General features: G+C 52.7%; 1 protein-coding gene across 1 annotated transcript; it reads left to right on the forward strand.

Annotated features, from left to right (window-relative positions):
- Positions 1 to 6,679: 6,679 nt before the first annotated feature.
- CACNG1 (calcium voltage-gated channel auxiliary subunit gamma 1) lies at positions 6,680 to 17,517 on the forward strand. Its single transcript, XM_045814462.2, has 4 exons — positions 6,680 to 7,043; positions 15,559 to 15,633; positions 16,584 to 16,721; positions 17,020 to 17,517. The coding sequence occupies exons 1-4, from the start codon at positions 6,809 to 6,811 to the stop codon at positions 17,244 to 17,246; spliced, it is 675 nt and encodes a 224-aa protein (XP_045670418.1). The 5' UTR covers positions 6,680 to 6,808; the 3' UTR covers positions 17,247 to 17,517.
- Positions 17,518 to 27,521: the final 10,004 nt, after the last annotated feature.

Here is a 27,521-nt window from a genome sequence, read left to right on the forward strand (position 1 = left end):
CTGGTCACTGTTTTTCGTCAGGGGAATCTTCCCAGGTCTTTTTTTTTTTTTTTTAAGATTTGTTTATTTTAGAGAGAGCGAGAGCGAGCACGCATGTGTGCAAGTGGGGGGGAGGGGCAGAGGGAGAGAGAGAATCTCAAGCAGACGCCCCACTGAGCAAGGAACCTGACCAAGGCTCCACACAGGGCTCCATCTCACAACCCTGAGATCATGACTTGAGCCGAAATCAAGAGTCAGATGCTTAACCCACTGAGCCACTCAGGTGCCCCTTCCTGTGTCTTTAAATACTCCTTGAAACCACCATCTTTAATGGCTGCACAAAACAGAGATGTTGCTATTTATCTGACTCGTGTCCTATTGTTGGACATGGCTCATTTGCTCCCTAGATCTTAAATGGTGTCTGAATGGGACCAAAGTGCTGGGATTCTCAGGAGGCATTTGGTTAAGATCCGGTGACTTCTCACTATGAACTTCTGGCTTAGCTTTGTCCTAGAGGCTGATGAAAAGATCAGACTCCTCGTCCACCCCGAAATACACTCAGGATCTTGTCTACACACACACACCTGGGTGTCTGGGCTGGGGGGATAACAGCCTGCCCTCCCCAGTAGCTGGCATGCAGCTTCATGCCAAGTTTCTCTTGGAAGGCTGGGCTGCTTCGTTCCTCCAGGCCTCACATTCAGCCATCCTTGGCCAGGCCAACTGTAATTCCTTCCTCTCTTTCCGAGCGTATCAGTTAGTAGGGCCGTGTAACAAATTTCACCAGAACTTAGTGGCATTAAACAACCATTAAACATGGTCATGGATTCTTATCTCTGCTTGACAGAGAGTATCAGGATGGCTTATTTCTGCTCTGCCATGTCTGAGGCCTTGGCTGGAAGACTCGATGGTTGGGGGCTGGAAACATCTTGAAGCTTATTTGCTCATGTGTCTGGCACTTGACGCTGGCTATTGGCAAAGACTTTAGCTGCTGTTTTCAGCCTGAATGTCTACACATGGCTTCTCTTTGTGGCTGGAGGTCCCTCACAACATAGTGACTGGGTCCAAGGGCCAGTGTCCCCAGAGCGAGAGAGAAAGGTAGGAGTCTCAGAAGTCACTTCCACTGCACTTTAAGGGTGAAGACAGTCAAAAGTCTGCTTGAGTTGAAGGAGAGGAAATAGTCTATACTTTTGATGAGGAGTGACAAGGTTCTGGAAGAACATGTGGGCTCAGATATACTTCTGTGGTCATTTTTGGAAGATGCAATCTCCCCTCCCCTACCCCCGTCTCTCTAGTACCCTGCTGGCTCTAGGCTTCTTCTCCATGCACCAGTCCTCCCTTCCATTCTCTGCCTCCACTGTGCATTCTGGAACTCCCTGCAGCTCCACCTCCATGGACACATGAAACCATCCTCTCTCCTAAGAACATGACTCCCCCAACACACACCGTCCTCCTGGTGAAAGCTGTCCCTTCTTCTGCTGGGGTTCCCTGCCCACGTTCCCAACATGACGTTCCTGGCTGCTCAGCCCCATACTCAGTCCCGAGAGATGTGGGGCTGCAAAGGCAGAAAGGGAATCCAAGGGACCTCAGGGTCCAGAGGAAGATGGGCTCAGACACCTGATACAGATATTTTTAAACTTGCAGCTTCCAACAAAACTGCCAGTACAACCTCAGGAACAGAAGTCTGTGGTCAGAGAAGGCTATGAACTCATGTTCTTGGACTCGTAATAGCAAGAGAGGGAAGTGAGGGGGCCTTCTCTGAAGGCCTGGGGTAGACCACCCCGAGCCACTTCTCATCACTGTCATCTCTCAAACACCTTCCTGGCCACTCCTTCACATTCATCAGAGGTTTCACCTCTGCACCCCATGTCCTGCCACCATCAACATCCATGGGGCCAACCACCCCAACTCCCTGGTCTCACAGTTCTCCTTCTTTCTCACCTCCAATGACCTTTGTCTCCAACCTGGATCTTGGCAGCACGCCTTACTGTCCTCCTGCCCCCTGGAATCTTCTGGGATACTGTCCTCCTCTCTGACCACAGCTGCCAATGCTCCACTCCTCCTCTCCCTTACCACCACTCTACCTGTTCTCCAACCTCCCTTGCAGGGCCATCAAGAGACATCATTTAAACTCATCCTTGCCAGTGCCCTCCATTCCCTTGGCCCTTTTCCTTCTAGCTTTTCCCTCCTGGAAGACCCCAACCCTCCTAATCTCACCTTCCATCTTCTCCTGCACCCGAGCTGCAAGGTGATGCCAGAGAAAATCAAGCAAATTGTAAATCAACACGCGTGTAGGCAGATAGTGGCCTCCAAGGCCTCCAAGGATGTCCAAGTCCTAATCCCTGGAACCTGCAAGTATGTCAGTTTATGTGGCAAAAGGGACTTTGCAGATGTGACTAAAGTAAGGATCTTGAGAAGGGGAGCTGTTCCTGGGTTATCTGAGTGGGCCCAGTGTCATCATAACGTCCATCTAAGGGAAAGAGGGAGGCAGCCGAGTCAGAGGAGGAGACATGATGACAGTAGCAGAGGTCAGCGTGGCACCATCGTGAGCCTCAAAGATGGAAGAGTTCCTGATCCCCTGGGCTCGCAGGACGGAATTGGGGGCAGCAAGCCCGATGCAACAGAGGGTCTGAGTTGAACAGTGCAGGGGGCGGATGAAGTGGTGTAAAGAGGTTGGACCAACCGGGTGGCACCGTGCTTTTTTATGGTATCTTAAGATCAAACGCCCAAGGCCATGGCTCAGCCTAATTAAGGCTGAGCTCAAAATTAGATCAGCAGGTTGCCGAGGAAGACTTCCTCAGCCCCTCCCAGGTGTGCCCTGGTCCCAGCTCCGAACGAGGTCCACCCCTGGGAGATGTTTTCCTTCCTTCCCCTAGTTATGTCTGGTCCTTCTTGGGAAAAGAGCAGTCATTTGGGACAAATGAAAACTAGTTCATCTGGAGGAGTAAAATACAGACAATTCCTGCTTAGCCGAGTGTGGCATATCTAAAGATTGTAGAAAATGTTGGCTCTCAGGAGGCTGCTTCCTTTTGAACTTGACCACAGAGGTAACAATGATGCCCTCCTGGAGTGTCCCTCAGCACCTCGAGGCAAATTAGCCATTGGTCCAAGCCGTCCCAGATCTGCCCCAACTGCCATTTCTAATGTCCCTATGTCCTCAAACCACATAAAAAGGTCCTTAGGATCATCTGGTGGGGTAAATTATTTGAGTTTCTGTCCCCTTTTTTAATCCATCTGTCCACCCAGCCATCCATCAGTCATTCAACAAACATCTATGGAGATCCCACCCTGGGCACAGAACTGGGGGTGTTCTCAGAGGGCACCCAGAACGAGTATGTGATACAGACTCATTGTCTCTACCCTCCAGAAGCTTACCACCCATCAGAGAAAGCCGATCCATCTGTGGTCTGTAAGTAATAATAATATCACTAGCCATCCTGGGTATGACTGCCTGTTAGCTCAGATAACGAAATACCATAGACTGAAACAACAGAAATGTACTTTCTCATGGTTCTGGAGGCTGGAAGTCTTAGATCAGGGTGCCAGCGCCATTGGGTTCCGGTAAGAGCCCTCTTCCTGGGTTTCACCTCACTGAGTCCTCACGTGGCAGAGACAAAGAGAGAACAAGCTGTCCGGTATCTCTTCCTGTAAGGACACTAATCCCATCATGGGGTCCCATTCTCCTGACCTCGGCTAAACTAATCACCTCCCAAAGACCCCCTACCTCCAAATACCATCACATTGGGGTCTGGGCTTCAACGTCTGAATTGAGGGGGGACAGAATTCTGTCCACAACACCTACACGGGCTAAGCAGGTAACGAGCATTGTCCCTGATGCCCGCCAGCAGACCGGCCAGCGTCTCCGCCCTCATTTAAGATGCAGGAGGGCAGCTGAGAGAGGCTCCATGGCTGGCCGCTCCTTCCCTAGCAGGCTGGTTCCCCAGGACACCCTCCTTCCCCCTGCCCTGCAAAGGGGAGGCCCCGGCCGCAGGTGCACATATCTCCCAGCCCGGCTCCCGGCTCCCGGCAAACGCTGGCATCCACGGAGCCCCTTCCCCGGCCCCGCGAGGTTCTGGAGAGCTGCGCAGGAGGCCTGGCAGGGGCCCCCATGAGCAGAAAAGGTCTGTTTGGAGGAGTTTTAGGAAACGGGGCTGGGGCAGGGCTGGGGGTGGGAGATGACTCACCTGCAGCCCCTGGAGTTGCCCACATGGGGCAGATTTACGCAAAGACGACTTCAAAAGGAAGAGGCCATCCATCTTTAAGGCTCGGCTCCCTGGGGTGGAGGACTTAGGACCGCCCCCCCCCATGCTGCACAAGCCTGCCCCCCACTGAGGCAGGAGGTTTGGGGCAGGGAGAGAAGCAGAGCGGAGATGAGGAAGGTTGAGGGAGGAGCTCTCGGCAGATTTACCACCTGGATGGGGAGGCTGGTTTGCAACACGAAGGGTGAGCGGTAACTGGCCTCAGCTGGCCTGTGGCTGCAGACGAGAGGCCTCAGCTCAGCGCTGGTGCTTGGTCCCTGCACAGGCCTGGCTCGGCACATCCTCTCTCTAGGCTGCAGCTTCCTTTTCTTGGTCACGACAGGGTGCAGGGCACATTACTCCAAACTATGGCACCTTGGCATACTGAATAGTTTCGGTGGAAGGAGTTCGAGGAACGGCAGCTGCCAGGCCCCCTGCCCCGCCCGTCTGCCCTGAAGCAGGCCCCGAGACCCTCGGGTGGGAGGTTCCTCCCTGTACCAGAGGAAAGGAGCTCCTGCATCTGCAGGACCCCAAGAGGGATCTAAACCGACCTCGCTGTTTCCCCAGTTCATGCACTTAGTTCACGGCCTCTTGTTTTCCAATATTTTTCACCAACTTTCCATTCTTCATCCCACTATGCATCCCAGTGCATAAAAACACTCAGATTGAACCTTTCCTTTAGGTCTTCGTTTCCCGTGCCAAGGCTCTCATGTCATGGAAAACTTAGAGCGAATAAATGTGTATGCCTTTCTCTTGTGACGGGAGCCTGAGATGAGAACTTAGAAGGGTAGAGGAAAAGGATAGTTTTGCCCCCCTATGCAATAGATCCTGACCTCTCCTCCCAGCTCCAACCACTGCTTCAGAGTGTGGGCTCTGGGTTCTGAAACCTGGCTTCACCATTTCCCTGCTGTGTGACCTTGGACAAGTTGCTCGGTGTCTCTGAGCCTCTGTATCCTTATCTGTAAAAAGGATGTCATAGTCGCACTCACCTCATGGGTTGGTGTGAAGTTTCAGGGCAATGAAGTGGAAAGGCTTAGTACAGCAAATGATATATTACAGTAAACACTCAAGATGTTATCATTATTATGAACAGTCTGTGGTTCCAAGGCTGGACACCTGAGTGTGCTTCCGCACACAGGAAGAGTATTTCTGGAAGCTGTGGCAACCCGAGGCCAGGATCTTGAAGCTCAAAACCCTGCCCAGCTCGGGGGTCTATTCCTGGGGACACATCAGCCTCTTGGACAGATCCCCAAAAAGGCAACTGGTCAACTGATAAGGAAGAGATGCAAAGTGCGGGAGGGGTGCAGGGGCTCGAGCCCCGGGGCCCACAGGCAGGCAGGACTCTCTGGGGTCCGTCCCAAACGGTCTTCTCTCCTCTGCTGTGTCCACATACCATCAGCCTCTTCATAGTCCCCTGCAGATCAACCCACTTCCGTTCTTTTTTACTTAAATATATTTTGTAAATGAAAAGATAACTGGCAAATCTTGAACAGAAGTAAAACTGAAGCAGTAAAATGAAACCAGAACGACAGTCAGGTCCAGCTGGATTCCTTGTCCTCTCCAGGCTATTCTTTGATTTGCAAGCATTGGAAACGTTTCCAAGACTTACTAACCCCACACGGAGCTTTCCTTCCAGACCCTGTTGGAGGGATGGGGGGAGAATTGAAAAGGAAAAAGCAGGGGCGCCTGGGGGGCTCAGTGGGTTAAGTGTCTGCCTTCGGCTCAGGTCATGATCTCGGGGTCCTGGGATTGAGCCTGGGGCATTGTGGGGGGGGGTCCCTGCTCAGCAGGAAGTCTGCTTCTCCCTCTCGCTCTGCCTCTCCAAATCCCCCTTGAGCTCTCTCAAATAAATAAATAAAATTAAATTAAAAAAGAAAACAAGGAAGGAGGAAAAGAAAAATGCCTTCCCACACCAGGCACAGTGCTGGGTAATGCCAGGCCCAGGAACCACCGGAAATCTTCCTGCAGTTTGGGGACAGGCTAGGGCTGCAGAGGTTCTGGAAGGGGGAATCCCCAAGATATCCCTAGGCAGGATCCTGAGTCCCCCAAACCTCCGGGACAAGGACCCACTCACACCTGCCCCACTCGTGACTGGCCTATGGCACCTGTGTCCTCCAGGGTCCCCTGCCCCCACCCAGCAGTGCCCCTTTCTCCCGCAGCCCAGAGCAAGCAGATTCCCACACACCTAGAGTCCCTGGGGCCTACCCCTCGGTGCCTCCAACCACTGAGCTGCCACTCGTGGGGATCTCAAGCCACCATCTAGAGCCTTCTGTCCTGGCCCCTCCTTGAGGTATTTCAGGTCCCAAGAGGAAAAGAAAGCCCTGAAACCTGAGGAGAAGCTATCCTTGGTGACACGCCTGAGATGTGCATTAATAGAAGCCTCCCTCAGGCCCCTGACACGTCTGGGCAGCTGCTCAGCCCCGTCTGGTGTCCCTCAGCCCCGAGGCCAGCCCCCTCTGGCTCAGCTGGACACACTAAACTTAGCTTCCACCCCCAGCTCGATCACCGCCGCCACCTCCCCAGCCTGGCGGCCACCTGCCCCAGACACACTGCCACAGGACCGTGCCCAGGGCACCCACTCCTCCGCCACCGCCATGTCCCAGACCAAAGCGCCGAAGGTTCGCGTGACCCTCTTCTGCATCCTGGTGGGCGTCGTGCTGGCCCTGGTGGCCGTGGTGACCGACCACTGGGCCGTGCTGAGCCCCGAGCTGGACCACCACAACGCCACCTGCGAGGCGGCCCACTTCGGCCTCTGGCGGATTTGCACCAAGCGTATTGTCATGACTGACAGCAAGGACAAGACCTGCGGACCCATCACCCTGCCCGGGGGTAACGTACCCGCTCCTTGATCCCGTCCCCGCCTCCTGCCCGTCCTCATTCCCCCCGGAAAAGGGGCCCGTGGGAAAGAGGGCAGGTGTCCCTGCCTCAGAACAGAAATACCGCCCAGCCCTCTGTGCCCGGGGAAGAGGATCCGAATTGCAGGTGTCACACCGGAGGCTGGAGCCGCCTGGTAAACTGAGGGCGTTTGTCTCTCACTATTTCTGTCCTGCTGAGGCTTCCAGCTTTTCACCCCGAGCACAGGGCCGCACAGGTGGGACCAGAGGCTCGGGAAAGAATCCAAGGCTCTCCCAGACGAGAGGCTTCTGGCCCCCGCGGGCGCCACTCTTCCGCTCTCTCCCCGCACGGACGGGCTCGGCGGCCCCAAGTGCTCAGGCTGCAGGGACACGTGTGGCAGGCACGCTCCCTCCAGGGCCTCCCGGCTGGGCGTGAGACAGGATGGGCCCCCAAATTCATATGGCCTAGTGCAAAACGGAAACGCAGGGCTCCTTGTGATTTTTTACACGAGTTTCAAGGTGGCAACAGGGAAGCCCGGAGCCAAGCGTGGGGCCCTTCTGTGTGCGGGGGGCCTTGACAGCCGGCGGAGGCCACACACCTGGGAAGCAGGACCTGGTTGTAGTCGAGCCACCTGCTTTTTGTCAGACCATCACTCCTGTCCGAACTGTGGCCTCTTGGCTCAGACCCCTTCAGAGCTGGGAAGCATGTCCTCCTGCTCAGATTTAAGTGTGTGCCTCGATTCCGTCCCGTGGGACAGAAGCACACATCAAAGGTGAGCTCCTGTCGAGAACACCCGGTATGAGGGTGACCAGTTTATTCTGCAGATGGGGAGCCTTCCACATTTGTAGCAGACAGAGCCCACGCTGAGGAAAGAGCATGGAGAGTCATAGGTCTGGGCTCCGTCATGCGTTGCCCACGACCCCCGCCGTGACTCTGGGGTCCACAAAACCCACTGCAGCCTCTGCTTCCTCCGGTAAAACACAGTGCTTGGGCTCGGCAACACCGAGTCCCTTGCAGAGCTCACCAATGTCACTGTAAGTTGTCAGTGGACCAGGGTGAGTACAGTCACCTGCCTGATTTTCAGAATCACTCCCTCTGTGGTCAGACGGGGTGTTCCTTGAACCCTGCCTTTCAAGGAAGTCAGTGCTAAGTCCCCAGAGATCTTGCAGTCTGTGGGTGGCACAAGGGAGCCCAAACCCCATGCCTCCACTTCTCTTTTTCCTCCTCCTTTCCCTCCTGCTGGCTCTAGAAAACCCCTGCCTTGCTCATTGCCCTCTAGATACCCGGAAGACTCAGAAATACCCAGCTGTCTTAGAAACACTGAGTCCCGGGGCTGAGGGTTTTAACAGACGTGGACATGTGCTTTGGAAGGGTATCGCATAGCTCACATGCCCACGCTCCTCAGCCGCGGCCCAGCACACCCGTAAACAGACGCATCATCCAGCCAGTTCCCATGGGCAGGGCAGGGGCAGGGTAAGGCGGACTCCCTCCGGACCGCGCAGGGAATGCACTCTCATGCTCCCGTCCACCTGTCCTCAGAAGCACCTACCTTTTAAAGCCTGCTGAGTTTATAGAGCAGATGCACAGGGAGGCGAGGCAAGTCCATACAAGGAAGAGACAGACAAGCAGGACGTTAGCTGCAGACGACCAGCCGGCATGGGTTGGCCTTAAGCCTGACCAGAGTCTAGCTCTATGCCTTCTTGCACTGGTCCAGAGTGAATCCTCCCTCCCACACTTGTGAGCCCTGCCCTACTCCCGACAAGCTTCTGAAGTGCGTTCCTACCTTCTCCCCTCTCCTTTCTCTGCAGATGGACACCTTTTCCCTTCCCCACCCACCTTTCTTGTGCTCTGTGGGATTACCCTTTGCCGGAGGGGGGAAGAGAGTTCATATAGGCGCTCTCGTGTATTATTAATAGCAGTAATAACCACAACACAAATCTAGCACCATCTGCTGAATATTGTTTTCAGTGCCTTCCATATTTTAACTTCGAATGACATCAGAAGAAATGGCAGAGTAAGACTCTCCGTAAAAACAATGAGAACTCTGACAACAATGGTCAGAGTAAACTTTTTCAGGACGCTGGAAATTAACCAGTCTTGCAGCAGTCCAGCAGGGGCTTATTCAAGAAAAATAGGTGAATCTCAGTAAGAATGGTGAGTTTTGAGGTGTTTGAACTTGGTCTATTCCTGTTTCCCACTCCCCAACTCTGTCATAGCCTTGAAAACCAACAGCCTGAAAACAGTGAAAATTTAGCAGGCTGGCATCCCCAAAGGGGACAGATGGGGCCGGATCTCTTTCAAAGCCTCATTCCCAGAGAACTGTCATTATTTGATCGGTCCGGTGGTTCCCTGGAAGTCCCCCCTTGCAAGGCTGTCTTTATTTGACCTGACGTTCAGCTCACTCAGTGGAAACAGTCTTTTTCCCAGGGGGCATTTGTCAAAAACAATTAGAAACAATTGTTTAATAGCATAGCTTCCAGAGGCTGTAGGCAACAGTTAGGGCAAACCACAGGCTAACCAAAAAAGCTAGAGAATGAGATGTCCATAGGTGGCTTTGGAAAGCTCCAACACATTCTGGAGAATTTAGAAGGCCTTGTGCACACAGAGTGCTGTATGGCACACAGGAAAGCCCTGAAAAGGCCCTAAGCTCTCACCTTGGGCTGATCTTGAGGCTGTGGGCAAGCAGAAAGTGAAGGCTAAGGCAGAAATGTAGGCTGCTAGGTGGAGTGCTTAGCTCTCTGCTTAGCACAGAGCCCTCAGTAAAGACTGGGAGACGTATTCTTTCCAAGCATTTTACAAAATGTGATCTGATTACCAAACTGAGCAGAGACTGGTGGTCCCACATGACAAAGGAAACAAGACTTTCCAAAATTCATTAAGTCACTTGAGCAACAAGATCAAACCCTAGGGAAGGATGGGACTCTGATTTCCAGAGTTGCTCACTATATTGTTTAAATATTCCAACTTTAAATTTAAATTTTAAGTTAAAAAAATCAGAAGACATGCAAAGAAGTAAAACAGTATGGCCCACACATAAGGGGGATAAAACCAACCAATAGATCCTTAAGAAGGCCCAGCTATTGGACTTACAGACTTTAAATCAGCTATTTTAGATACATTCAAAGAACTAAAAAAAGTCTAAACAACTAAATATGAGAATGATGTCTCATGAAATACAGATTATCAACAAAGAGATAGAAATTTTTATAAAAGGACCTAATAGCGTGAGTTCAAGCCCCGTGTTGCGCTCTGCGCTGGCATGGAGCCACTTTAAAAAAACAACAACTTTGGGGTGCCTGGGTGGTGCAGCTGGTTAACTGTCCAACTCTTGGTTTTGGCTCAGGTCATGATCTCAGGTCATGAGATCAAGCCCCACGTCTGGCTCCACACTCAGCACAGAGTCTGCTGGAGATTCTCTCTCCATCTCCCTCTGCCCCTCCCACTCATGCTCTCTCTCTCTGTCTCTCTCTCTCAAATAAGTAAATAAATCTTTAAAAAGAACACACACACACACACACACACACACACACACAAGAAAATAAACAAAAGTACCTAACAGAAATTCTGGAATTGAGGACTACAATAATTGAAATGGAAAATTCACTAGAAGGGTTCAACAGCAGATCTGAGCAGGTGCAAAAAAGAATAAGTTAACTTGAAGACAGAACAATTGAGATTAGCTAGTGTGAGGAATAGACGGGAAAAAAAAAAAAGAAGAAAAATGAAGAGAGCCTCAGAGGCCTGTGGGATAGCATCAAATGTACAATATACACAGAATGGTGGTCCCAGAAGGACAGGAGAGAGAAAGGAGCAGGAAGCAGAAAAGCAGAAAAATAATGGCTGAAAAGTTTCCAAATTTGATGAAAAATATTAATCTACAAATCCATGGAGCTTGATGAACTCTAGTAGGATAAATCCACACCTAGATGCATCATGATCAAAACTGTTGAAAGATAAAGACACAGAATCTTGGAAGCAGCAGGAAATGACTCATCACATACAGGGGAATCTTACTAACATAAGATTTACAGCTGATATTTTTCCAGAAACCACAGAGGCCAGAAGGCTGTGGGATGACAAATAGAAATATATATACACTCATCTAATCCTCATAAAGTCCTCTATGAGGTCCACACTGGCATCATCATCCCATCTCACAGATAAACAAAATGAGGCACAGAGAGGTTGAGTAACTTGACCGTGGCGGAGCAGCGAGGTTTCATACCCCTAAAATTTACCGTCTTTGTCACTATGCTACACTCCTTTACAACCACCCAGTAAGGAGGCTCTCGTTCTTCAGGTGGTTCTCATTCTCCATGTGGGAAAACTGGGGCTCAGAGTGGCCTTCCGAAAGCTAACCTTCTCACAAGTGCAACACCCAAGTCTCAAATCCAGAGCCCCTTTTCTCTCCAGCCCACTCCCATACAATACCCCCCACTGTACGTACAAACACAACTCCTAAAAGCTGGTAAGAGGCCAACTTTTGACATGACATGGTTTTAGAAGAAGCTCGACCAGGAGCTGGTTCAATAGAGGAGACTTTTCAAGGTTCCACTCAGCCATAGAACGCTGGAGGCTCTAACTACATGAATTGTCTAATTTCGTTTTTCGCACTGACCCAAAGAGTTTTGGAAGATCAACATCTGAGGTCAATTCTAATGCCCTCCAAATAAGAGTAGGGTCTTCCCCCATTGTCAGGAAAGGCTGTCTGTCTGAAAGCCCAAGTGAATCACCCCAGAGGGGGCATCCCCTGCCCTTGGGTTGGGCGGAATGTTATTGCTCTCAGGCTCTGTCTCTCTAGGCTAAGGCAACAGACTGCCCCAGTAACCCACTTCCTGTATGGCCCATCCTCTCTTCCAGTACCTGGTGCAGGAACTGGAGCCATATGAAAGAACATCATGTTATGGACCCCAAGAATTTCAGGGTCTCCCTTTCCCATCCACATGAGCCCATGCTAGAGACCCATGCCATAACTAAACTGCCCCCCCCGCCCGCCCCATAGAACAGCAACTATCAGAGAAAACCTGCATTAACTCAAGTTCAGGTTGGACTTAAACATGCCTTCTGCTGTAGTTCTTTGAAACCGGCACAATTAGATATAGTTCTGTGCAGTCATTCCCTTAACCAGACTACTTGGTTAACCAGAATACTCCAACTCCAGTCAAGCTCAATGGCCGAGTCCCCCATATTATTTTTAAAGATTTATTTTTGTTTATTAGAGAGAGCAGAGGGGAGGGGCAGAGGGAGAGGGAGAGTCTTAAGCAGACTCCACGGTGAGTGCCGAGCCGGACGTGGGGCTCAGTCTCACGACCCCAAGATCATGACCTGAGCTGAAACGAGAGCTGGATGCTCAACTGACTGAGCCACCCAGATGCCCTGAGTTCACCATATTTTTAAAGAAATAATCCACTTAAGTTTTCAGACCACTGAGTCTTATGACTGCTTATGACAGACATTTCTGAAAAAAAAAAAAAAAAAAACAGAAAAACAAATATTAGACTCACCATGAGCCATTTGCAGAGACAAGGGAGGCTGGAGGAACTTCCAACTTCCTGATGATTGGTCCCCGGTCGGCACCCTGACGTTGGTATCTCCACTGACTTGATCCAAAGCACCTGCCTCTTCTGCCCTGTGAAGGGGCTATAATCCATCAAGACCAAGCTCTAAGCCCTGAGCTCTGTGCAGCTGTGATGGAAGCCAGGGAAAGGCATGGAAGGACATCAGAAAGGCAGAGGCAGGAAGGCTCAGAGTCTACACAGTTGTCACAGAGTTGTCACGGCCTCTCTCCTCCAAGCCCCTCACCTGCGATGATGTGGCCCACACCCGGCCCATCTCTGATGTCCTTCAAGTTGCTCTTGATGCTCAGTGTACCCAGAACCCCCCAGACAAAGGGGCAGAAGTGGGGTCTGCCCGCCTCAACAGGACCCTGGGCAATCTTGAGTGACACAGGCAGACGTCTGGCTTGATTTTTCCTGAATAAGCATCTTGTTGGTGCTGGACATGTCCGGAATGACGCCTGGGTCTGATGTGCCCCCACCCCTGCTGGGGTCATCAGGGACCACAAAGGGGCTTGTGGTCTTCCATGGGCAGCCATGGGGTCCTAGAGCAGATGTTACCCCCCAGGTTCAGGGCAAAAGACGCTGGCCTTGCTCATGTGCCAAGTTCAAAAGAGGGGACGGAGTTGGCCCATCTATTCTCAGGGCCCAGGTCCAGCCACATCAGAGAGAAGCTGAGGCTTCCAGATGCCCTGTGTGGGAAGCCCACCCACTGGGTGACCCCCATCCCACAGAAGGTGACATCATTTAATAGGGGAGGAGAGGGAGTAGGACAGTGTCCCTGCGTCACCGAAGGGGAAAATCTCCCCCAGAAAATCCACAGGCTGGCTTCCCCAGACAGGCAGCATCCCAGTACGGTCTGAGCTAAGACGGTTTTGATGCACGCGGCGGTCTGTCGGGATGGAGCCTGCCGCTGATCTGGTCGGGCTGACAACACAAACACAATCTGTGTGAGAGCCGCTCGGCTGCCGAATCGCTGTGCTCTGGCCAGGCTCTGCGGGGCCTTTATCTCAGGCCCTCTGCCCCGAAGGCTTTGAACTCACGGCTTGCGAGTCATCAGGGAGGCAGCTGACCGTGAATATACTTGAATCCGGTCAATTCTTTTCAGAGCGTTTTCATGACAACTGAAATTGGCCCTTAAAGAATGAAACAGAAATGTTCCTTTGTCCAGAGGGAGACACACACGGAGACTTACGACATAGCGTGAGCCATTCGGAAGCGGTGACTCAAGAGAATGTATAGCTAATAATCTAACAGAAGAGGGTTGCATGATGCTTTAAAATAGCACCGGAAGCCGGGAGAGAGAAAAGAGCAGCATTAATTCTGACATCACCGCCCGGCAGTCAGACACCCCAGGTAACTCTGCTCAGAAGGAAAGTAATTTAAATACAGAAGCTCAAAGAGAAGGCTGTTTACCTCGCAGAACATTCACTGCTGCTTAACCAGGCTCGGTTCCAGGGGTCCTTTCTGTCTCCATCATGCCAGCAGCAGCAACCCTGACGTGGGGGGAGGGGAAAAGAGTGGGAGGCCACAGGCTTAAGTGGCAATAAGAGGATTTAGGTCAGATAGAAGAAAGCTGGCAACCCAGTGAAAGCTAGGACTTGGGACACACCTCCGGTGCCTTTCCAAAGGAAGCCAGGCGTCCATAATCATGATAATGTAAATACAGCCTGCAAGCGAAGAAATGAACGCACGACCTAGATGCCAGCTAAACTAGGGGTGGGGGTGTCTTCTACTGAGGGTCATGGACTCACAGGAAGAAGAAAGCAATGGAGGGCCTCACCCAAATACAAAGCAACCCAATTTAATTTTTTTTAAAGAAACATAAAATAATATATATTTTTAAAAAACCATTCGCCTACTTCCTAAAAATGGAGTAAAGTACATTAAACTGTAGTCAATAAGCAGTAAGAACATCCTCCGATTTTAAAGTATGTCAAGTTACAAGAGAAATTAAAGGAGAAAACTGGAAGAGGAATTACGCCTGAAATTGTGTTTAAAATCAGCATGACTTTCTTTATTCTTAGTCCTTCCTCTGCGCCCCATCAAATCCAGATTTTTGGTCCTCCTGTTCCCAGACCTTCTGTGGCTTTTTTGACACCAGTCTGCTAGAACAAGCAGCAGGCCAGGGCAGGTTTTTCTGGCCACAGATGTCAAGGGTCTGATGAGATGAAGTGATGGTCACTCACATTTGGCCTTTGAATGGAAGTTCTCTACCCTGCACGCAAATCCAGGCATTTGGCCCACTCAGAAAAGCTCTCTGTGGGGGCATTTTAAGGGACCTGGAGCAGGACTTCCCAAACTGGGTGAATCATCTGAAAAGCTTTTGAAACACATCACTTGCTTCCCACTCACACCCAGTGCATCAGGATGGGCCCGGATACTGATAGGAAACACAGCCCTAGATTTTGGTGCAACCGGGCTTTCTCAACCTCAGCCCTATTGCTCTGCTGGGGCCGGATAATTCTATGTCGTGTGGGGCTGTCCTGTAGTTGTAGATGGTTAGCGGGAGTCCTGGCCTCTATCCACTAGACGTCAGTTACCCTGCCAAGTTGTGACACCAAACGTGTCTCCAGACCTTGCCCACCAAGCCCCAGGTGAGAGCCACCGTCTGGCCCTTTGTGGACGGTGTTCCCTGCACCCCCTGCCAAACGAGTTGCTGAGCCTCAGTTACCCCATCTGCCTAATGGGCTCAGTACCCTCAATACTCTGTGCCCTCTCGACTGAGTCAGCCTTTGCCTCCCGAAGACCTCCTAGCCTCTTAGGAAACCCCCTCATCCTACTGAAATTTTGGTCCTAGGGTCAGAGAAAGATGTTTGTTTTAGCCCAGATTCGGGGTTTAGAGAGAAGAGGGCCAGTCCAGGGGGCTGTCACACCCACCTTGTCTTGGTGGAGCCTCTGACGGGGCTGCAGGCCCTCTGGCTCAACTCACAGGCTGTCTCCCTCCTTTGCAGAGAAAAATTGTTCCTACTTCAGGCATTTTAACCCAGGCGAGACCTCGGAGATCTTCCATGTCACTACTCAGAAAGGTGAGCCGGTGGGGGAAAGCAGGGGAGGGTGAGGAAGAGTGCCTCCTGGCCAGGCTGCTGAGCCGGAAAATCACTTGGCACAAAAGCCCTGACTTGCCTGCTTGCGATGAAAAGCAGCTCCGGCGTCACACCCTGCGCTCTGAGGCCACAGCCCTGGGTGGCCAGCCGTCCTGAGAGTCCATCAGGGCTTGAGAGAGCCTGTAACGAGAAGTTTCCTGGCAGGCCCCGCAACTGCAGAGGGAATCCTCTTCTTCCCGAGCCCAAGGGAGGCCGGAGTGATGGGGAACCCTCCTCAAACCCCTGTGTGGTTTCCAGGGCTGCTGGGTCAGAGTGGACAGGGAACTGATTCCCTCCGTCGCCTATCAGTCACCCCAGCCCCGGGGGGCGGGGGGGGGGGCCAGGGGAGCCGCCCAGGGGTCTGCGAGCATCTGTGCCCCGGTGAGCCTTCCGGGAAGCACCTGGGCCGGGGTGGGGACCCTGTACAGGGTGTGGGCGCGCACGCGCACACGCCCGCTCGGAGAGCGCCTCATGTGCCAGTGCACACATGAGCACGCTCACTCTGGCAGTCGCTACACGTGTGGCGCATGGGCGCGCGCACACACGATCACGCGCGGGGCCCTGAAACAAACCACGGTTGTAGCGGCTGCTCGGCGTCCCAGGACAGACCACCCTCCGCCCCAGCCCGCCCTTGGCCCCCTGGCTCGCAGGAAGCTTTCTGTTCCAGAAAGGTGTGCAGCCACGTGGTGGCTCAGGGCTGCTGCCAGGCCTCTGCCCCCGGGAGTGGGGAGAGGGTCTTGTTGCCATCCTCCCCCCCCCCCCCCCGCTGTGTGACTGTGAGTGAGGGGCTTCATCTCGGACCCTCAGTGTGCTCCCCAGGGCCGTGGGCACAAGGACGCGCGGCACTGGCCCTGGGGCCGCCGCTGAGCCGCGCGCACCCTCCTGTCCCGCAGAGTACAGCATCTCGGCTGCCGCCATCGCCATCTTCAGCCTCGGCTTCATCATCATGGGGACCACCTGCGCGCTTCTGTCCTTCCCGAAGAAGCGGGACTACCTGCTGAGGCCCGCGTCCATGTTCTACGCCTTCGCAGGTGGCGCGGGGGGCTCCTGCCCGTGCGGCGGGGCTGGGGGGAGGGGGTACCGCGGCACCCCGCTCTGCCGCGACCTGGGGATGGGGGGCCGGCCGGGTCAGGTTCGCAGCCCCCCGGGGACGCGCGGCGGGGCAGAGCCGGGCAGGCTGTGCATTTCGCGCGGGGATCTGGGGGCGCAGGGAGCCGGGCTGGTCGCTCCCACCGAGAGGGAGGCAAGAGACCCGGCTAGCGCGCGGGGTGGGCGGCGGGCAGGGCCGGGGCTCTCGGAGAGGCCCTGAAGGTCCCGCTCGGCCCGCAGGCCTGTGCATCTTCGTGTCGGTGGAGGTGACGCGGCAGTCGGTGAAGCGCATGATCGACAGCGAGCACACCGTGTGGATCGAGTACAACTACTCCTGGTCCTTCGCCTGCGCCTGCGCCGCCTTCGTCCTCCTCTTCCTCGGCGGCCTGGCTCTCCTACTCTTCTCCCTGCCTCGAATGCCCCAGAACCCCTGGGAGTCCTGCATGGACGCCGAGCCCGAGCACTAGAACTCCCGGAGCCCCAGCCCCCCTCGGGGCTTTCCCCTCAGGAAGCCGAGCCTGGCCCAGAACGTTCTAGAGAGGAGGAGGGAGCTCTACCTGTCCCCGGTCCCACCTACCCCATGACAGCCGCTGCTGCTTCCCTCTCTGAGCCCTTCTCTGGGCTGTGACCGGCTTCCCTGGGAATCCAGCAAGTGGACACGATCCACAGCAGCCCAGGGTGGGAGGGAGACGGCAGGGCCAGCAGGTGCGCAGGCGTCTGGGGAGGACCGACCCTCCGCGGAGGACCGACCCTCCGCGGGAGCTCCAAGTGGTCCTCGCTGAGCCAGGTGTCCTCTGTGAGCCCTACAGGGACGGCCTGTGCTCCTTAACCAGTTCTGGGTGTTGCCTGTGTAAATAGCCAACCCCTCCCTCCTTCTCTGGGACAAGATACACCCTTTCCAGTGAACTGAACGGTCCCTCCTTGGTTTCCAAGACACCTGAGGAGCATTTTTTAACTGGGTAGAATCTGTGTTTGAAATAAAAGTTCTTTGAAAAACGTACTTTTTCCTTACACCTTGCACACAAATTGCTCGGATTCCTGACTTCGCCCTGCCCAGGGGCCCCATGACCCTGAAGGAGAAAGAAAACCATATCCTCCTGGCTTGTGTTGCGGACTTTGGGGGGGGTGGTGAGGGGGTAACGGGGTCTTGCTTACCAATAAGACTTAGAGGTTCTGAATTCCAGCTTGGATCGCCGGCCCTGGGATTTTCTTTGGGAGAAACCAGAGACGATCTGCCCAGGCAAGGGTGTTAAAAATAAGGAGGGGTTATTTCCAGAGCCCCACATGCTGGCCTCCAAGTGGTAACACAGCACTCAAGCAGCAGCGCCACACGGGTCTGATTTCAGATGCAGGATTTTTGTTGCAAGGAACACCAGGAAGCAGGGCTTAGCAGTCCGACACTTAGGGCCACCCGGAGTGTCGTGAGATACACCTTCTACCTTCTGAAACCCCATCCTATTCACCTAGCCCTCAGAAATGGTAAGTCAGACACAGGTGACAGAGGGGATCCCCATGCTCCTTGCCCGGAACACGGGCCACCAGTCCTGGGTAGCACCCATTCCTCTATAGCCCGGGTTGCAAACTACAGCCCGTAGGTCCAACCTGGCCCACCACCAGCTGTGATACAGTCCACAAGCTAAGAATGGCTTTTGCAATTTTAAATGGTTTTTAAAAATGGAAAGAAGAATATTTTATGATATTTGAAACGTATGTCCATTTCAGTGTCTGTAAATAAAGTTTTATTGGAGCTGTCAATGAAAAACAGTCACTCAAGGGGTAAGGGCAGATTGTAATCAGTAATATACTCTTGCCATAGGGAAAAATCCAGTATAAACTGTGACAGGCCGTCTGGCTCGCACTGCCTGGCCCTTAATGGAAAAAGCTTGCTGACCCCTGTTCTGGAGAAACCATACAGTCTTCAGTCCGCTAATTCACCCATCGCTGTTCCCATTGGTGACGGGAGAGAAAAGAGACGCATTCGTTCTGTTCAGAACAATTTAAAAGGAAGGAGCATGAGTCTGGGGGCATCTGGGTGGGGGTCGTGGTGGGGCTTGTCCGGATGTGATCTCAGGCGTTTGGCCTGGGTTTGCAGGGGTAGCTGAGGGGTGTGGGGGACAGAGAGCACAGCCCAGCCTGCTTTCCAGGCAGGGGTGGTGCAAATGGCTGGCACATGATTGTGAAAGCAGGAGGGTCCCAGAGAGCAGGGTGAGAGAAATGTCAGGAAGCCGAAGCCGGGAGCTGCAGGGAAGGGAGGGGGCAGGTGAGTCCTGGAGGAGGCTACACAGCCCCACGGGGTGCTACAGCCACCGGTGGGCCACTGTCCCAAAGAGACAGACACAGAACCCGAGAGCAAACGTTCTCCAGGTAAGAGAATGGGACAAGGAATATCTGGGCCAGCCAGGGTGCTGGGGCCACAGTTTAGGAATAGGAAGAAAGACAGATGACTTCATCCCACAATCTCCATTTTGGAAGCCACTGTCATCATTTTTATTATTATGACTAATTTACCAGAATTAGGCCAGTATGCATTATATATTCCTACACGGGTGCCCGTGTTTTCAGCACCCACGACCCCTTCTGAGTGGATTACCAGCCGAATAGAATACGTGTGGTTTCCCAGAACTTGAACTCTGTCGAGAGAGTCCCAGGTGCGCCCAAAACTGCTTTGCACACTAACGCATCTGAGGGTAGCTGCCAGGGAGCGACGCGTTTTCACATCTGCTCCAGCTTCTGCCATGGAAAAAAAATGCCACAATAAAGCAAAACAGAGCCTGATGCCAAAAAAGAAACAGATCTCCCAAACCAAGGAAGGAAAAGATGCTTTTCTCCCCAGCCCACTGACCTGTGCTTGTCGGGAAGGATGTCCAGAAGGGGCTGTTGGTCCATCTTGCTCCGGTTGGGTCTGGGTCAGGATGCAGGGTGTCCACTGGACCTCAGGGCAGGGTTCAGCCAGGCCTCGCTCTGAGGGCCCCAAAGCGAAGCAACCACGCACGGCTTCCAACCCCTCGCTCGGGTGTGTGTGAATTTCACGGCTATCAGATCAAGGTCTCACACACCTTCACTCCCTCAGCTCCTCAGAATTCACTGGATTCCATGAGGAGCTGGGACTAGCAATTCAGTTATCAAGATAAATATTTGAGTGTGAGATTTTTTTTTAATGTGGCAAAATATACATAGCCTAAAATGTACCATCTTAACCATTTTTTTTTTGAAGATTCTTTTATTTATTTGAGAGAGAGAGAGTAGTGGGGAGGCTTAGAAGGAGGGAGAGAATCTCAAGCAGACTCCATGCTGAGCGAGGAGCCTGACACAGGGCTCCATCTCACACCCCTGAGATCATGACCTGAGCTGAAGTCAAGAGTCAGACGCTCAACCAACTGAGCCACCCTGGTGTCCCCCCATCTTAACCATCTTTCAGTGTGCAGGTCAATAATGTTAAGTACATTCACATTGTCATGCAATGCACCTCCAGAACTCTTCCTCATCCCAAAGTGAAACTCTGCCCCCACTAAGCAACTCCCCACACCCCTGCCCAAGCCCTTGGCAACCACCGTTCTCCTTTCTGTCTCTATGAATTTGGCTACTCTAGGGACCTCATAGAAGTGGAATCATACAGTATTTATCTTTTTTGTGTGTGGTTCATCTCACTTAGCATAAATAATGTCCTCAAGGTTCATCCATGTGGTAGCCTGTGTCAAAATCTCCTTCCTCTTGAAGGCTGAGTAATATTCCATTGTATGACTGACTCTACCACCGGATTCATCCCTTGATGGACACTTGGGTGGCTGCCACCTTCTGGCTCTTGTGAATAATGCTGTTATGAACATGGGTGTTCAAGTATGTCTTTGTGACTCTGTTTGCAATTCTTTTGGATATCTACCAAGTGTGACATTTTTTAAATCAAAACAATTGCAAAAGATCCATGACGAACACGGTATCAAGACTTTACGTGAAGACAGGATCCAGATTATTGATTTTTCCTATTGTTATGCTCCTGTGGCTTGGCCTAGCTGTGGAACATAGCCACAACCGTCCCCATGGACACAGAAGAAAACTGAAGCAAGGCTGCTGCTTTTCCATTGTCTAACCAGCGCCCTTTACCAGTCAGTCCTCACCTGACCTCTGTCCAGTAACTGGAGGGTGGGGGGGTGGGGGGCCAAAGAGACATCTCACCCTCTCTTTGGCTAACACATAGAAAGTCCTGACCAAGCAGTTTGGTTCTTACTAATCCATCCTTGAGACTAAAACTTTCAAGGACCTGTGTGTACCTCTATATTTCCCAGCTGCCCAATAAAGATAGATTTTAATCACATCCTACAGCAATATTTCCCCTGCCAATGTGGCCTGTCCCATTTTGATCAAATATTTTATTTACAAAGTCATTTCTAATTTATACCCTGCCCACTTTCAGAAAAGATCTGAAGTAGAGACAGGGACTAATGAACCTGTGAGGCGGAACATATCTATTACACCAATGGCTGCTGTTCAAATTGGGATGCAGCTGCCCACAGCCCCCTCTCACCCACATTTCATGGTGTCAGTCGTTTGCAGCCACTGAGGCCATAAGTTCACCCCACACAAGGCATGGCTCCTGCACGGTGAAGAAAGTTAATTGAGGTCATTGCCATTACAAGGGGTGACGCTCTCTCCTTTGGCCGGAACATGAAAGACCTGACCTGTTGGAAATTGTTGATTTGGGTCTAGGCTTGCCTCTCTCGTCACTCACAGAGTGGTCCTGGTAAACCCATGAAGAAATGGAGGAGGGGGATTTGCAACCACTACCTGAGAGTTCTGGGCTCTGAGCTTAGGGAGCTCAGACACCAATTCCCAAGTCACTGCTTTACGTTGTGGACGCCCTTCCCAGCCCACTCCACCAGGATGATAAACGCTGCATTTCCCAGGACCTTTCGGGCCACCAAGCGCCTGTCTCAAAGCCCTGCTGAGGCTAATGAACACAAGAATGCGGTCTTCCTAGAAATGTCCAGGAGGTAGGGAGGTGGCGATGTGTACTCCTCTCTAATGGGGAGGAAAATGAGCGAGCAAAGGGAAACACAACCACCAAGGCCAGCCCCACCTCAGTGAGGGGCCACCGGGAACCATGATAAATGAGGCCGAAGGCGAGACAGGAGGAACAGCCGGCAGTTGTCACAAGAGATGGTAGCTGTGACAGAAGCTGAGAGGCTCATGTGCCAGCCCCCCCAAGTTCAGACAGCAAACTCTTAGCCGCCGAGAAATGGCTCCAGGAGCTCCAAAGAGCCACCATTGTGTGGGGTTCACAGAAGTGACATTTACCGCTGCAGGAGGGCGCATTAAGTCTGGCTGAAAGAAGCTTCTCCTCCTGCTCGCCTTCTTCAGAGAGACAGAGGCTCCCTGGAGACCAGGGCGTCTGGCCATGTCATGTGGGTTCAATCTTGCTGGGTGGTGGGTTTCTGGAGAGACCAGTCGTTCTCGAAGGTTCCTCATGAGCTGTCCAGAGATACTGGACTCCAGTTTTTCCAACTGGAACAGAAACCAACATGCAATGTTATGTGCATCATTTTAACTCCGAAGAGTTAAAATTAGGCTGTAACTTTCTCCTAGGGAGACCTTAAAACCGAGTTTCTTCAGATAGTTCTCTGCATACACTCCAATTCTTCTCTGCATTTCAGGGATTAGGATTTGTTCTGCCTCCATCTTCGTATAACTCAGGCCCGTGCAAGTCTGCTCACATCAAATGGTACAAGCACATAGACCACTGTCTATCTTCATAAATCACAATGGTTGCTCCTGTGGTCTGACTGAAAAATAGGGTTGTACTGAGATATCAGACTGTATCTTCCATAAAATCTATCAAATCCTTGTGTTTTTCAGAATGTCATAACGGGGCCATTATAAATTATATTCACTAAACGAATTTATAAAAGTAAAATGCCTATTTTACATATTATATATCCAGGCCTTATATATTTCAATTCTAGTAGTAGAGACTGTTACAGAAAAGGATTCTGTTGCTTAAAATGTTTGGAAACCTGGGGCTCCCGGGTGGCTCAGTTGGTTAGGCATCTGCCTTCAGCTCGGGTCATGATCTCAGGGTCCTGGCATCGAGCTCTGCATCGGACTCCCTGCTGAGCGGGGGAGTCTGCTTCTCCCTCTCCTTCCACCCCTCCCCTCACACATGCTCTCTCTCAAATAAATAGATAAAATCTTTTAAAAATTTAAATAAAATGTTTGGAACCCTTCATTAGATGATCTTTAAGATTCCTTCTAGCTACACTTGGTGAAGCAAATCCTGCATTTGGAACGAGGACAAGTTCAAGGAAGAAAGAGAGTTAGCATTGCTTTTCTTATGCATGGCCAAGGGAAGGATTTCGAGGAAGGAAGTGGTACGATGAAGGCAAACAGAGGTGCAGATTGGGGGCTGGGGGCAGAGACAGCGGGCGGGGAGAGCAGCCAGAAAGCGTTAGGACAGTAAGCGCCCCTCCTTCTGGATCTACCACCCCACCTTCTGCGTCCTATCAGCTTACACGTGTCCCAGAATAACTCTTCGCCACCCCTGACTTACTTTGCACCCCCTTCTGCAGCCACGCAGTCTGTCTTCGACCCTCTCTGCCACCAGAACCGCTCCCCTGGAGGCCACCAATGGCCTTGCCATTGCCAACCATATTCTAATAGACCTTTCAGTCGCATTTTGAACTTCGGGCCTCTGTTCCTTCTACAAATCCCTGCGTTTTCTCTTTGTCCTCTTTCTCTTTACAGGGTTCCCGTTTTTCCCACCTGCCCCTTAAGCTTGGCTGTTTCCAAGTCTCCCATCTTCGGCCTCCTCATCCCATGTCACTGTTGCTGAGAAATGTCCCTCTTTCCCAGGCTCTCCACTCCCTGGGAGCCCACCCCAGCCTGAGTCTCCACCCCCGTCCCCACCTGCACCCCAGATGCTTCAGAGCACCCCAGACACATACGTCCAGACCCAACCTCTGACGTCTTACCCAAACCTACCCTTCCTGTTTTGTTCCTCCAGGGATGGTACCTTCCCTACCCATTCGCCCAAGCCGCAAACTGCTGCCGTTCCTTGGACGGCCACCTGACTTGCTCACTAAGCCACGCTTCGCAGATGCTCCTTCTGAATAACTCCCAAATCCACACCCTTGCCTTGCTCCCCTGCACCGCCTGAGGCCAGGCTCTGCGACCCTGTGTCCTGAGCACTGGCCGCCAAGAGAGAGTTTTCCAGACACACCAAGCCCGTCCCCATCTCTCATACAAGGGATGTCCTTCACTTTAAACGACTGTGTGCTTACTGAGTATGTGTATTTCCTTTTGACGCTGTAGCAAATCACACGAACTCCGTGGCTAAAAATAACACAAATTTATTCTCTTACAGATCTGGGGGTCAGAAGTCTGAAATGATTCTTACACGGCTAAAATCGAGCTGCTGGCAGGGATGCCTCCTTCCGGTGGCTCCGGGTGGGAACTTCCAGCTCCTAGAGGCTGCCTACCTTCCCTGGTTTGCACGTCATTCTGACTCCTGCTTCTGCCATCACAGCTGCTCCTCTGACTTGGGCCCCTCTGCCTGCCTCTTGGTAGGACCTTCGTGATTGCCCTGGGCCCGTCCAGATAATCCAAGATAATCTCCCCATTTCAAGATCCTTAACTTAATCATATTGGTAAAGTCCCCTTTTTCTACAAAAAGTCACAGGTCCAGGGATCAGGAGGTGGGCATGGGTCACAGGTTGTGACGACTCGGGTGTGGACATCTTTGGGAGACCACAATCCCGTCTACACCACTGAATATCAACACTGCGTCCCAGGCACTGTGTTAAAGCAGGGCATAACGAGGGATCGGTTAGGGTCCTGTCCTTCAGGAGTGGACGGTTCTGTGTTGGAGGATTTAAAACTGAAGTGCCATGGGGTTTGGGCGGGTCTCGGCAGCACAGAGGGGCACGGGGCCTGCCCCTTTTCTGAACCTGCCAACGGCCTACTTATCCCGCAGGGCCCAGCTCAGACATCACAAGGTGACATGTTCTCCAACCCCTCATGCAAAATTCATGCTTCCCTCCTTCTTGTGCCCTTGACGCTGTGCTCACCATCCCACTACTTACCCCATTCTGAGCAATTTGTTGTGTCTGCATGCCTTGCCGGGTTAATAACTCTTGGAAGGGCAGGGCTGTATTTTCTTCAGAATGATCCCAGCAGCTAGAACCTTCCCCACACCAGTCCTTCTTCCAAACCCTCCGCGCAGCCCTCCGCAGATGGTGCCCTCAGGCCACGCTGGTGAACAGGAGTGTGAGCTGGAAGCCCGTGCAGGAAGACGGGCAGCGACGAATCAGGGAGTGCAGTAAGAAGGGCCCTCGAGGTGAGACAGGGGCTTGAAGGAGCTCTGGTTCCCTGGCCGTGGGGTCCGCAGCCAGAGCGGCCTGGCCCCGCGCTCCGCCCCGGTGGGGTTAATGAGACCCAGGCAGCTGGGCCGCCGCACCCCAGCGCAGGGCTGCGTGCATGTCGGGGCGAGAGCGCACCGGCCGACAGCCCGGGAGAACGGACAGGCTTCCAGAAGCGTTTTGCTGAAAGGCTCAAAACTACTTTTAATTAGGCTGGATCACACATTATTTTCAAAATAGTTTTCTCTTCCACCCTGTTGGCAGAAGTAGGAATGGTGTGGGTCCTCAGAGGCTCCAGGGTCATCCGGGGGAGGAGGTTTGATTCCTCGGATCAAGCCCGTTGGCTTACCCACCTTCCACCGGTTCCTTGTTCCTTTTGTCTTGGGTTATGTAACCGGCTTTCAGCCTGGGCAGGAAGCTGAAAGGATTGAATCCTCAAAACTTTCTCTTAGAAGAGCCTCAGCCGAGAGCACCCACTTCTGTGCAGCTTTGTAAAAACACGGACACGTCTGGATTCCAAACGGATGAAAGCGCTGACCAGCAGGTGGGTCAGAAGCGCAGGCACAGAGCCACCCACTCGCAGACGTCAGCCCCTCCCCCCGTGGCTCCCTTGTGTCTTTTGTCCACAAAGGGGCAAAACCCTCGAGACTAATTAGAACATTGCCGAGTTCCCCTTGCAAGGTCTCCAGACTGCCAGGCACTCCGCTCCTTTCTAGAGGGCTCGTCATCAGATGCCTCAGATCTACATTTCTGTTCAAGGAGTGAGCAGACCACGTCGCACCACCTTCTCCTCCGGTCTCCTTTGCGGGGGAGCCCAGGGCCCGCCAGCCACGCCCACCTTCCAGAGACCTTTGCTGGCTCCTCTGAGCACCTCACCAGAGCCACGTTCTTCTCGGGGATTAGCAGCTCGGGCTCCCGAAACAGGGGTCCAAACCAATGTGCAGAGCACCGTTTTAATGAGCTAAGAGTGGGATAACACCACGGACTTTGCAAGCTGCAGCTTCGCTTCAATTTAATTACCTCCCTCTGGGGCTTTACAGTCAACCAGAGCTGGCTTCCGACAAAAGGGCATGTCATCGCTTTCCCCAAACTCACATGGCAGGTATATGCCTGCAGACGGGGACATGCAAAAGTGGGCAGCATCGATCAAAGTCGACATAGCATGGTGAAGCTGTCAAACCGAGGGTTCCAACAGGGTAGCTGGTAAGACGCCACAGACTGGTGAATGCTAATGCTCTGTCACCGCTCCGGGAACTGTTTGGAGTGGGTGGGGACGTCAGTGCCCAAGACAGCTCACTCTTCCCAGGCCATCCCTCCGGCCCAGTGGTCACCTGGTCGTGCTGCATTGGCAAAGGACATCAGCAGGGAGGGGACAGGGTCTTGAAGTTCTTGAATCTAAGTCCGTGAGCCGGCCAGCTCAGTGAGCGTTCGAGGGCCTGCCGTGCAAAAGGCGTAGGGCCCATAGGCTGAGAGGTTATAGGGTACGATCTCTGCCCCCCACAAACTCACAAACCCCTGCCTGTGAAACACAAACTATGAGAGCAGAGGTAGAAGGCTCAATCGCATGCAGAGAGAAAAGGGGCTAATTCCAACTGCTGGAGTTTACAGAGCCTTGAACACCAAGTAGAGCTCCCCAAAGGGGTTGGAGGTAGGAGTGCTGAAGGCATCTCCAAAGTAAAGAGGCAGGAAAGTCAGGGGCTCATGGCTGGGGGCGGGGGGGGGCATGGCAAGTGGTCTGATTTAGTCTGCTACATGCGATGCTTGGGAACAAAACCTGGGGACGGGATGGGGGCGGGGGGGGTGCCTCCAAAGTCCAGTTAAGAAATTCAGGATGTGAAGGGAAACCGCCGGGGGTTTCTCAGAAAAAGAGGGGCACGGAGAGATCTGTTTCAGAAAAGTAACTCTGGCCGCGGTTGGCAGGATGCACTGGGGCCGTGCGGTCGGGACGGGTTCTTCAAGCCGCGAGGACTTCCTCCCACCAGGGAGTTGGTTTGTTTGGACAACAGTGTGTGAGGCGAGCAGCAAAGGCCATTTCAGACTGGGGGGGACCCTCGGCTGCTTAAAAGCACGCACGCGGGGGTTTGGATGCTGCAGTTCAACCAAGTTAAGTGCAAACGACTCTCCATTCCAGCACCGAGCCTCCACCAGCCCAACCTCGCTTCCATCTTTGTGCTTGACCTGCTCTCCGCGCGCCACGCTCCCACCTTGCCGTTCCGACGAAACTGTCTTTTCCCACTACCTTTCACACTAACATCATTCTCAGAAAAATGCTGCAAAGAGCACCGAAGTGACACGGGGATTAACACCTGAGCGTGTCTTTGCATTTTCCCACTGAAGATGGGGCCCGGCTTTCTTCATGTGGGCAGACAGCCACTCAGGGAGTCCTCCAGATCC

Source organism: Ursus americanus, chromosome 23 (genome assembly GCF_024610735.1).
Source record: "Ursus americanus isolate L20-20 chromosome 23, mUrsAme1.1.p, whole genome shotgun sequence".
Classification (NCBI taxonomy): Eukaryota; Metazoa; Chordata; class Mammalia; order Carnivora; family Ursidae; genus Ursus; species Ursus americanus.